Genomic DNA, 12,788 nt, shown 5'->3' with positions numbered 1-12,788 from the left:
TCTCAATAGATGCAGAAAAAGCTTTCAACAAAATTCAACACTCATTTATAATAAAAACCCTGCAGAAAGTAGGCATAGAGGGAACTTACCTCAATGTAATAAAGGCCATATATGACAAACCCACAGCCAACATCATTCTCAATGGTGAAAAACTGAAACCATTTCCACTAAGATCAGGAAAAAGACAATGTTGTCCACTCTCACCACTATTACTTAACGTAGTTTTGGAACTTTTAGCCACAGCAATCAGAGAAGAAAAAGAAATGAAAGGAATCCACATCAGAAAAGAAGTAAAACTGTCACTGTGTGCAGATGACATGATACTATATGTAGAAAATCCTAAAGATGCTACCAGAAAACTACTAGAGCTAATCAATGAATTTAGTAAAGTAGCAGGATACAAAATTAATGCAGAGAAATCTCTTGCATTCCTATACACTAATGATGAAAAATATGAAAGAGAAATTAAGGAAACACTCCCATTTACCATTGCAACAAAAAGAATAAAATACCTAGGAATAAACCTACCTAAGGAGACAAAAATCCTGTATGCAGAAAATTATGAGACACTGGTGAAAGAAATTAAAGATGATACAAACAGATGGAGAGATGTACCATGTTCTTGGATTGGAAGAAGCAACCTTGTGAAAATGACTATACTACCCAAAGCAATCTACAGATTCAATGCAATCCCTATCAGACTACCAGTGGCATTTTTCACAGAACAAGAACAAAACATTTCACAATTTGTATGGAAACATAAAAGACCCCGAATAACCAAAGCAATTCTTGAGAAAGAAAAACAGAGCTGGAGTAATCAGGCTCCCAGACTTCAGACTATACTACCAAGCTATAGTAATCAAGACAGTATGGTACTGGCACAAAAACAGAAATATAGATCAATGGAGCAGGATAGAAAGCCCAGAGAAAACCCATGCACCTATAGTCCACCTAATTTACAATAAAGGAGGCAAGAACGTACAATGGAGAAAAGACAGCCTCTTCAATAGGTGGTGCTGGGAAAACTGGACAGCTACATGTAAAAGAATGAAATTAGAACACTCCCTAACACCATACACAAAAATAAACTCAAAATGGATTAAAGACCTAAATGTAAGACCAGACACTATAAAACTCTTAGAGGAAAACTTAGGAAGAACACTCTATAACATAAATCACAGAAGATCCTTTTTTACCCACCTCCTAGAGTGATACAAATACAAACAAAATAAACAAATGGGACCTAATGAAACTTAAAAGTTTGCACAGCAAAGGAAAGTACAAACAAGATGAAAAGACAACCCTCAGAATGGGAGAAAATTTTTGCAAACAGAGCAACTGACAAAGGATTAATCTCCAAAATATACAAGCAGCTTATGCCACTCAATATCAGAAAAACAAAAATTCCAATCCAAAAATGGGCAGAAGACCTAAATAGACATTTCTCCAAAGAAGATATACAGATTGCCAACAATCACATGAAAGGATGCTCAACATCACTAATCAGTAGAGAAATGCAAATGAAAACTACAGTGAGGTATCACCTCACACCAGTCAGAATGGCCATCATCAAAACGTCTACAAACAGTAAATGCTAGAGAGGGTGTGGAGAAAAGGGAACCCTCCTGCACTGTTGGTGGGAATGTAAATTGATACAGCCACTATGGAGAACAATATGGAGGTTCCTTAAAAAACTGAAAATAGAACTACCATACGACCCAGCATTCCCACTCGTGGGCATATACCCTGAGAAAACCATAATTCAAAAAGAGTCATGTACCACAATGTTCATTGCAACTCTATTTACAATAGCCAGGACATGGAAGCAACCTAAGTGTCCATCGACAGATGAATGGATAAAGAAGATGTGGCACATATATACAATGGAATATTACTCAGCCATAAAAAGAAATGGAATTGATTTATTTGTAGTGAGGTGGTTGGACCTAGAGTCTTTAATACAGAGTGAATTAAGTCTGAAAGAGAAAAACAAATACCGTATGCTAACACATATATATGGCATCTAAAAAAAAAAGTTTCTGAAGAACCTAGGGGCAGGACAGGAATAAAGACTCAGATGTAGAGAATGGACTTGAGCACACGGGGAGGGGGAAGGGCCAGCTGGGATGAAGTGAGAGAGTGGCATGGACATATATACAGTACCAAATGTAAAATAGATAGTTAGTGGGAAGCAGCACATAACATAGAGAGATTAGCTCGGTGCTTTGTGACCACCTACAGGGGTGGGATAGGGAGGGTGAGAGGGAGACGCAAGAGGGAGGAGATATGGGGATACATGTATACCTATAGCTGATTCACTTTGTTATACAGTAGAAACTTACATACCACTGTAAAGCAATTATACCTCGATAAAGATGTTATAGAAAAAAAAAAAAAAAGAACCAGACCATGCTGGCACCCTAATCTTGGACTTCCCTCCTCTAGAACTGTGAAAAATAAATGTCTGTTTTCTTTAAAAAAGAAAAAAAAAGAAAGAATAACTTCTTCCTTCTATGGCCTGTATGGCTGCATGTTGAGAAGTAGAGTGGGAGAAGGTAAGAAGAGGCTGGAAAGGAAAGGAAAATGGGGTAGTTCAAAGAAACATAATTAGTTTGTTGGAAAGTGCGTACATCATCCCAGTTCTCATTTTCACAGTAAAGTTGTTTTTTTTAAAACATCTTTATTGAAGTATAATTGCATTAGAATGGTGTGTTAGTTTCTGCTTTATAACAAAGTGAATCAGCTATACGTATACATATATCCCCATATCTCCTCCCTCTTGCGTTTTTAGGTAAAGTTCTCATTTTTCAGTAGAGTTTTATTCCATTGACTCTGGAGTAATTCCCCATTTGTGTTCAAATTCCCACTCTGCTTTCTCTCTGGGTGACCTTGCAATTGTTATTTAATCTCACTGAGGCTCAATTTCTACCATTAAGTGAGCCTAGCACATCAAATTAGATGATGTTGGATGCCTAGCTCCTAATACATGCTTAATTACTGTGGGTGGTTATTAATTTTATTATTATCATTATTATTAGCTGCTGTTATCTTAATAGTATTAAGGAGGGCATGACCTTAAGGACATGGATTCTAAGGATTCTGAGGAGGGCATGTCCAGGACTGCCTGGAATAGGGCAGAGGCAGCCCAGTCTGGGGATTTGCTCAGAGGCTTCCTTTCCCAGGTGGCTGGCTTAGGCTCCCTGAACAGCTCTGAAGGGTGTTCTGGAACCTTCCATCTCTGGACTTCATCTGAGAGGCATGGACTTCCCAGTGCTCACCTTCTGCTGGCAGTCCTCCTTTTGCCCACAATTAGCCTCACTAGATGGGAGAGTATGTGAAAGGAAAGAGAAATTTCCTCTCCTCTTTGGCCTCCTGGTTCTGAGTTTACTTAGATCTGAAGGGAAAAATCCTGTTCAGTATTTTGTGAGTTAAACTTTCCTGGATAGAACTTTGTTTTCTCAAATACTAACAAAATGGATTTTCTGTCTCCCCTACCCTCTCTTGTTAATAGGGTGCTGAGAAAATTTTGTCAATGAATGAATCAGGAGAACTGCAAGACCTCTTAACCAAAATTGAGGTAATTGTGCTTTTAGCAACTTATTTTTAGTAATCAAAACATTCAACACACTCTGATTGTAATTGAGTTTTCCTAATTGAATTTTTTCTCTGTGTTCTTACAAATATGTAACAGGATACATGTGGCGGTTTTAATTTGCTACCACCTATGGTGAGGTTTGCTCCAGCTAGAGTGACTTTAGTGTTAGTGTCTAACAACCTCGTAGTATTAGGTGAAAATTCCAGTCAGCTTTATTAGAGCCTAATTCTCTGTTATAGAGATGTTGATGAGGTGTTTCATGTCAGGCCATTATCTTGAAGCACATATAAAATTTTTTATTTAAATTATTTTATTTTTCCTACAGACCAGCTCATCATTTCTAAAGATTACAGAAAAAGTTATTTATCCAAAAGTGCACCTTTTAATTTTGTTCCTATATTTATAATGACAACATCTGAGAAATACTTATTCAAATATATGATGTTATCAAATCAATATGCAACCAGGAAGCCCTTAATACCTCTCTGCTCCAGTATTTTATCAGCCTACTTCTCTCTATATGTAGGATAAAAAATATATATATTTTTTATAGTCTAAACTGGGATACCTTGAGAGTGAAAAGGGTGAATTAATAATTATCCTGGGGCAGTGAACCCGAACCCAGACTTTCCCAGGTGAACTATGCAATATGGTTACATGGTATCTATTGTGCCACGCCAGCTCTTTTTGGTCCAGTCTCCTTTGCTGACCTCATTTCTGATTCTCTACCATTCCTTCCACTTCGTGGTTTTTTACTACCATTCCTTCGTGCAAGCCTGCTATTGTTCCATTTCCTCATTCCCCTCCACCATCTTCAAGGCCCATCTGCAGTATCACCTCTTTCCCACATCATTCCTGATCTCTCACACCTCTGTATTCCTGTATCCCTCTTTTTCTTAGGTGTTTATCAAAGTCTTTTAATTTTTGTATTACTTGTCTTTGGGCATTTAATTCATGTCCCAAATGAACTATATACTACCTGGTGTTAGGAATCATGTTTTATTCATATAGTAATTTTACCGAGAAAGACAAACACAATGAGGGTGTGTACTTGATAATCTAAAATTCCTCTCAGCTCTAAAATCTGTATGGGTGGGTTCATTTCTTTCCTTTTGTTCCTATACTCTACTCCAACTCCATGAAACCATCAATTTGGGTTAATATGTATGTTTTATTTAAGTGATTTAACTTGGTTAATATGTATTATTATTTTCTCTGCACATTTTTACTCTTACAAATGATGTCATGTAATGTACCTAATTGTGTTTCAAATTATTTTCTTAGGCACTATGCTTTTAAGAACCATCTATATTGCTACGCAAACCTTTAATCCATTTCTTCTAACTGCTGTGTACTTTTCCACAACAGCACTGTTGAATAGAACTTTCTTTGATGATGGAACTTTTTTATATCTGTACTATCCAAAATAGTAGTCACTGGCTGCATGTGGCTACTGAGTGCTTAAAATGTAGCTAGTGTGACTGAAGAACTGAATTTTTAATTTTAGTTAACTTTACTTGATTTAAGATTGAATTCAAATCAAGTAAAATTAAATACAAATTTTAAAATAAATAAAATAATTAACCATATCTGACTAATGGCTCCTATTTTGGACAATGCAGCTGCATGGAGCCCACCCAGTATTTTTTATCTACTCATTTTTTCCACTGATGTCCTCTAACTTCTCCCTCAAACAAACAGTGCTGCAAGGAGCAACCTTGACCATGTTTGCTTGTGGATTTCTCTGAGAGTAGGAATCTCTGGGTAATAGCTTATGCATAGCCCCAGTTTTTCAGGTAGTGCCAGATGGCTCTCCATGATGCTTGCAGCATCCAACACTCCCTCCTGTGGAGAAAGAGGTTTCGTATGTTCCCACATTCCTGGCAATGTTTTATATTGTTCTCCAATTTTCTGTTCTCTAATTTTTGCCAGGGTAGTAGGTATAGAGAGATATTGCCTTATCATTTTAATGAATGTTTCCCTGATAACCATTGAGTTTGGGCATTTCCTTGTATAATTATTAAATTTTTAAATTTCTTCTTCTGTAAGTTGTGTATTCTTATCCTTGCCCATGAAAAGTGTTGGATTTGTCTTTTTTGTTGTTGTTGTTGATTCTCAGAAGATCCTTTTATATTCTAGATATTAGCTTTTTTTTTTTTTTTTGTGGTACACGGGCCTCTCACTGTTGTGGCCTCTCCCGTTGTGGAGCACAGGCTCTGGACGTGCAGGCTCAGTGGCCAAGGCTCACGGGCCCAGCCACTCCGCGGCATGTGGGATCCTCCCGGACCGGGGCATGAACCCGTGTCCCTTGCATCAGCAGGCAGACTCTCAACCACTGCACCACCAGGGAAGCCCTAGATATTAGCTTTTTGTTGGTTTTAGCCATTGTCAATATTTCCTTCCCTCTTTTTAGCTTCTTTCTTGGTGTCCTTCATCCAACAGAAATCTTTTGATATAATCAAATCCACTATTTTTCCTTATTTTTGTGCTTTTGAACTTTTATTTATGAAGTATCCTTCCATATTAAGGTCACAAAGATATTATCCTACATTTTCTTCTATTAACTACATTTTCATCTATTAACATTTTCTTCTATTAACTTTATAAATTTTCACTCTAGTTCTTTCATTCATGTAGAATCATTTCCATTTTGGAGAGTTAGCTTTCCAACATCATCTATTAAATAATCTATTATTTTTTTATAGCTTTATTGTGCCAATTTTTTTTTTTTTTTTTTTTTTTTTTTTGCGGTATGCGGGCCTCTCACTGTTGTGGCCTCTCCTGTTGCGGAGCACAGGCTCTGGACGCGCAGGCTCAGCGGCCATGGCTCATGGGCCCAGCCACTCCATGGCATGTGGGATCTTCCCGGACCGGGGCACGAAACCGTGTCCTCTGCATCGGCAGGCAGACTCTCAACCACTGCGCCACCAGGGAAGCCCCCTGTGCCAATTTTTTATTATAGTAAATCCCCATATGTACCTGGGTCTTTGTCTGAGCTTTCTAATCTGTTCCATTGCTCTATTTGTTCCTGTTGTATCAATATCCTACTGTTGTTATTTCTGTGATTTAAAAGCATCTTTTAGAGTCTTATAAAGTGAATGTCCCTCATTACTCTTCTTTTTAAAGGTTGACGATTGACTTAGCTATTCATGGACTTTATTCTTTTGAGTCTATAATTCTTAATTCTGCAACTTGATTAACACCGCCATGCTATATATTAACATAACCTCTCTTTTTATCTCAGCTCAAAGAATTTTGAAAGAGGATTTTATGTTCTTCATTAAGTCTGTCTCAATTCTACAGATGACATAAATAAGCCAGAAACATTTAAAACTATACTTAATGTTGAAATATATACAATAGTACGGTACTGGCTTCTACTGTTCATAGGATTTGTAAGGTGTTATAACTCTGTCGGGCTGCTTTGTCCATATAACAAAACTGGTAGAGAATTTGCAGCCATCCAGAAAGCCCTGAACTCTGTCTGTGAGGGGCCTGGGGTTTAAGACAAACTCACTCAGGCAAAGAGACTGGCCTTGGAGAAGCAGTTGGAAGAACCAGAAAAAATGGATAAAGGACAAGATTTAGATCCAAACCCATTCCATTCTTCTGGTTGGCTTTTGGCAATGAAACAGGAGTTTAATATTCCTGAGGTAGGAAACATTGGAGTCCTTACTAAGTAGCAAGTAATATTCTTGGTATTATATGTATTCAGTTATTGAAACCTTACAATAACTCTGCAAGGTGGGTTCTATTATTATCCCTGTTTTACAGACAAGAGAATGGAGGCACAGAGGATTAAGTCACTTGCTCCAGACCTTACAGATAGTGTTTGATTCATGATTTTAATAAGTCTGACTCCATAATCTTAACCATGAATCTATGCGGCCATCACTCTCAAATTAAGTATCATGTAGGTATCTGGGAAATCTGATCAAATGTGGCAGGACCCAAGGCCCAGATGAGAATTTTACTGGGAGGTAGGCAGAGTACTAGGTCCAGGAAACAGACTGAATTTTAACACTTGGACCTTATGCTAGTGTGGCATTGTGGAAGATGGGAAAATTGGCAATAACTTCAGAGAGAAAGCTCTGAAGAGACAGCTCCTACTAAGTTCTAATTTGCTGTTACTTGGGTGCTACATAACTCTTCACCCTGGTCTTTATAATTCAGGCCCCAGTTTTCAGCAGTTACCCCAGTAATGAAGAGGAAAGAGGCTTAGCATCTGCAGCTGGGTCATCAGAAACAGTGTCAGCAAATCAAATTTCAAGTTTTCTGGCCCAAGAATTCTAGCATACTTCCCATCTAAGTGAAAATTGCTCGGGGAACCTGAGGGGGCCTGATTCGCTGATGAAGACTTGTCAGTGGCCTCAAACATGAGAAGCTGGCCAAAGGCAGCAGAAGCAAGTAAAATATGGCAATAGCTGGTATGAGACTTGGATTTAATAAGGCTACCTGTACCAGTGCGGGTTCTGCTCCTAGGACAGTTTGCAGGGGATCTTCCCATTAACATATGAGCTCTACGTGGACACAGATTCTTGTCTATTTTGTTCTGTTCTTTACCTCTAGCACCTAGAACAGGAATTGGAAAATAATGGGCACTCAATAATTATTTGTTGAGTGAATAGATGAATGAATCCTCTTTCATCCAAGGTTTTTTTTGTCTGTTTTGTTTTTTGTTTGTTTTTGAGAAGGCAAAGCAGTTAATCAATGAAAAAGAAGAGAAAAATAATTATTTTATGTAAGAGAATGCTTGGGTGAAAAAGATGAATAAAAACACCATTTGGGGGCTTCCCTGGTGGCACAGTGGTTGAGAGTCCGCCTGCTGATGCAGGGGACATGGGTTCGTGCCCCGGTCCAGGAAGATCCCACATGCCACGGAGTGGCTGGGCCCGTGAGCCATGGCCGCTGAGCCTGCGTGTCCAGAGCCTGTGCTCCGCAACGGGAGAGGCCACAACAGTGAGAGGCCTGCGTACCGCAAAAAAAAAACACCAAAAAACAAAAAACAAAACACCATTTGGGGGGTAAAATTTATTTATATATTTATGTATTTACTTATATTAATAAACAGGCCAAAGATCAAAAGCAAAGAGATGTCTAAGGATTTCCCCCAAACAATAACCGAGATGGATAGCTGATCCTGATGTTGCCCACACAGAGGAAGTCAGGGCATCCCTGAGATGATTAGCAATCACCTTGTTATGGCAGGTACTGGATTAAAGACCTCAGAGGGTAGAGAAGCTCTAAGTAAGCTTCGGCCTTGCTGTTTTTTTAAAGATATGGGCAAACATTTTGTTGTCATTGCTGGTGAGATTGCCAACATAGTGTCCACTTTTGTACATTTTTCCTTGTAAAGCCTAATTTGTTATTTATGAAGAACAGAGGTAAGATTCCCAGCTATACACTGAGGATGCTGGAAATGGCACAGGCTGTCTGTACAAGGCATTGGAGCTATCAAAGACTGGCCTGACACTCCCTGGAGAAGCACCATTCTGGGTAATGTTGCTTCTCTGTGGGGTGGGTGGCCACAGCATGTTCAGAGACTACAGCAGCAGAGTACCACCTACTCACCTGGGAAATCAGGCCAAGTGCTCTGGCTGCCTCTCTCTGAAATTGGAACCTCTTTTTAAGTAGGGTTGTGGCAGTACATCTCATTGGGTCAAGAATCAGACTCATACATCTGGCTTATGCATTCGGGAATATAAGCAGCAAATTTCCTCTGTGTCAGCATTTTGTTCAGGGGCTTCTTTCCCAGCTCTTTATTCAATAAACTATTGAATATAGTTTAAAACAAAATACATAGAAAAAGGTGAGTCATCCAGAGATGATTATATGCCAAGTGTTCATTCTTTGATAATCTGTTACATGGAGTGAGTCTGCTTCATAGGCAACCTGGATGATGGGGTTTATGGTCGTGGAGACTCAGATCAGTTGTTTCCTCTTTGGTAAAATACTTAAGAGATTTTCTAGCTCTCCTAAAATAAGGTTAGATGATCTGAGTTCAGACATAAGAAGTGCATTCATTTCCTGATCTTGAAGAAAACACTGAGTACCCTTGATCTTAGCATGCTGTTTCTATGTTATATAACAACAAAAACTCTTTATATTTATGAAATTTGAGTTTGTGCTACAAAGGAAACCCATTTGACAGTCATTCATGAACTCCCCCCTTGTCCCCTTGATCCTTTGTTAGAGACTAGGGAATGCTTGGGGGCTTCAATTCAGATGACTGCAGTATGGAGTGGATGTATTTGAAGACCACAAATAAATTTCCTAAAATAAAATTAATATATGAATGCAAAAAGCTACATCATCATTTTTAAATGGAATCACAAATAGACCAAGACCATCCTCAAATAATGTCATCAGAATCTCTGCAATGCTATGATGAGATCCGCCTTTTACTCAAAGGGTTGTTGAGAAGATTTAATGAGTGAATCATGTAAAGTGAATAGAACATTGCCTAGTTCGTATTAGCCACTCAATAAAATTAGTCATTATTAATCATTATTTCACTAATAAATCCTTATTTGTAGCTGAGAGCTACTACTAAGAGAACAGGGAGGTCTCTGGTTCACTGCTATATCCCCTACACCTTGCACAGTTCCTGGCAATGTGGACTTATTTGTGGAACGAGACCACTGAGTTTTATTTTTTAAAATTCCCTTGCCAAGAATATATGAACAGAAAGAGGTAAAAGGGAGGATGATTTTGCCTCCTTTTTTCTTGAATTCCACCCCCAAGGGACATGCCTCTACCCAAACCACTATTCAGAAAAGGGGCACTCTGTAGATTTAGTACTCTTACTGGGTGCTATTCTCAACCAAGTCTGTCTGGTTTCCAGCTTTGCTGGGCTCCAGGACACTGAAGAGCTACCCTAGATTTCTTAATTGCTTGAAGGTCAAAGTGTCTCTTGTTAACCACTTCATTGAAAGTGGAAGTCTGTTTTGTTACTACTAATAATGACTATTGTTAACTTCAGTTATTCCTCCTTCCTCCAACCTGGAACACTGTTTAAATTTGGGGAATTTTTTAGCTCTTTTTCCATCTTGCACTGAGGACAAAGCTGTCTACTGAGGTATTGGACTTAGGACACAGGAACATGTAGTATACCATGTTCTGACCATTTTTTGGTCAACCTTGCACAAAGAAATGACAAAAACCCAGTTACAAAGAAACTAAGTTACTACATACAATCTAACTTTATAGAAGAGCTTTGGGTATCTACAAACTTGACAACATTCCTTGTTTGTGTCATTCAGACTGGCAATCACTACTTTCCATCAAAGTAATTCTGTGTTACTAAAAATAAGATTTGACATGGATTTTGCCATCTTGATATAATAGCAAAGTCAAATGGTAACTGTAAACAAATCTTACTATATACAGAATATGCATCTCTGAAAAGTGTTCTGGGAATATATAAATTTTAAAGCAATCATATCCTGAATGTTTGTTTCCCAAAGTACATTCCACAGGGTACTGATTATGAGAAAATTATAGTTGTTTTCTGGGAAAAGGTTTCTTGCTGGGGACATGGTAGATTAAACCTAGTTAATCGGTTACCTTTTCAGTTGGATTTTTTGGAGACTTTATTAAGTACAGCTGTGAACTTTCAGGGAAAATCTGTATGTATGTCTAAGTATATAAGGTATGTTTGAGTGTGATTGTGTGTGTGCGTGTGTGTGTGTGTCTACATTTCCCAAGCTTACTTTAGCAATTACTCTTGTCACAAAGATGGGCTTTCAAACATTGCTTCAAATTCCTATTTTGCAAGTCAGAAGCTTGGTATTAACTCACGTTCTCTTTGTATTCATTCTGTAATCGATCCTAGACTCCCCGCAGCAAATGGATGCCGCTAGTAGACTCCAGTAAAGGTCACATGCTCAAAAAAGCAAATAGAAATACGAATGGATAATTTTCAAAATATCCTTAACACCTTTGCTAGTTAATTTCATTATACTTTCATGGATACTTTATTTTTACTTGAGGTAGAAAGGCTGATAGCTACTGTGGGTAATTTTACAGGCTTGGATAAATGTCTTAAGATTTCTATGCCTGTTTCTTTAAATATAAAATGAGGATAATCTTGCTTGAATTAACTGCTTTACAGAAGAAGGTGTCAGTGTGTGTGAAGGGTGGGATGAGGGAAGATTCTATATAGTAATACATTTGAAAGTGCTTTTAAAAAAACAAAGCATTATTCACATGTGCAGTACGATGATGGATCTTCAGTTGACAGTGGCTCACCACTCCAGCTTTTAGTTTTCTGATTTTCCAGACTCACTATTAGTCCTACTATTCTATAAACAAAGATATAAAACTGTGACATGATACTAAAGGGAAAGTTACAGTATTTTCCTTTAATGCAAATGACCATTTCCTGAACTGTTTGATTTGTAAACATGTGCTTTCATATGATGGATTTCTGGAAGTGTGTGCCCTTTAATCTAGAAGGTACCAGCCCTTACACACCAAGGTTATGCTATTGATGGCCATCAATGAGATAATGAAGGAAACTTCAGTTAGTGTTTCCCCTGCGTCTATTGTATATTAATGGTAGGTGATTTCAGGTCCCCAGCCATATTATGCTGATATTGTTTTATGACCATCCACAGTACAGAAAGACAGGAGGGCTGATGGAGTTGTCATGCTAACACATGTTCTATCCTCTCTTGTCCCCCTGCCACCTATCCAGAGAGTGCAGCATCCACACGAGTGTCCCTCCTGTGGAGGCTTTGGCTTTCTTCCGTGCTCCGTCTGCCACGGGAGCAAAATGTCAGTGTTTCGAAACTGCTTTACGGACTCTTTCAAGGCCCTGAAGTGCACGGCTTGCAACGAGAATGGCCTTCAGCGCTGTAAGAGTTGTGTTGGTTAAACAGAGCTCCCATCCACGGGGCGCCTGGTTTCATTGACTGAAAGCAATAATTTGGTTTATACTTTTTTTTTTAATGGCTATGTTTCTGGATTAATCAATAAACTTTGTTTATTATAATTTCCTTTGTTTGGAGCTTTTGCTGTGACCATTTTCATTGATGTATTAAATAAATGTTTATTCAACCGCTACTATGTGCCAAGCCCTGTGCTAGACCCTGGTTTCTAATTGGAATTAATGGAGGGCCTGATAAAATTCCAAGATATCCAAAGTCTGGTTCCTTACATGTGTTTGATTTTCTAAAGAAAATATACAATA

The 12,788-nt window shown here is 38.3% G+C and overlaps 1 protein-coding gene across 1 annotated transcript in view; it reads left to right on the top strand.

Moving 5' to 3' along the window:
* The window catches only part of GRXCR1 (glutaredoxin and cysteine rich domain containing 1), a gene marked incomplete at its 5' end in the record, with an annotated part of 342,040 nt that extends 329,529 nt beyond the window's left edge, over positions 1–12,511 (top strand). The window contains 2 exons of the mRNA XM_081225778.1: positions 3,512–3,577; positions 12,294–12,511. Of these exons, the coding sequence (XP_081081904.1) occupies positions 3,512–3,577; positions 12,294–12,473 (246 nt within the window). The 3' untranslated portion in view covers positions 12,474–12,511. The remainder of the gene's footprint in view (positions 1–3,511; positions 3,578–12,293) is intronic.
* Positions 12,512–12,788: the final 277 nt, after the last annotated feature.

This window comes from Mesoplodon bidens, assembly GCF_964165515.1.
Source record: "Mesoplodon bidens genome assembly, chromosome: 1".
Taxonomy (NCBI): domain Eukaryota; kingdom Metazoa; phylum Chordata; class Mammalia; order Artiodactyla; family Ziphiidae; genus Mesoplodon; species Mesoplodon bidens.
Note: the sequence above shows the minus strand (reverse complement) of the source record. Positions and strands in the feature narration are given on the sequence as shown.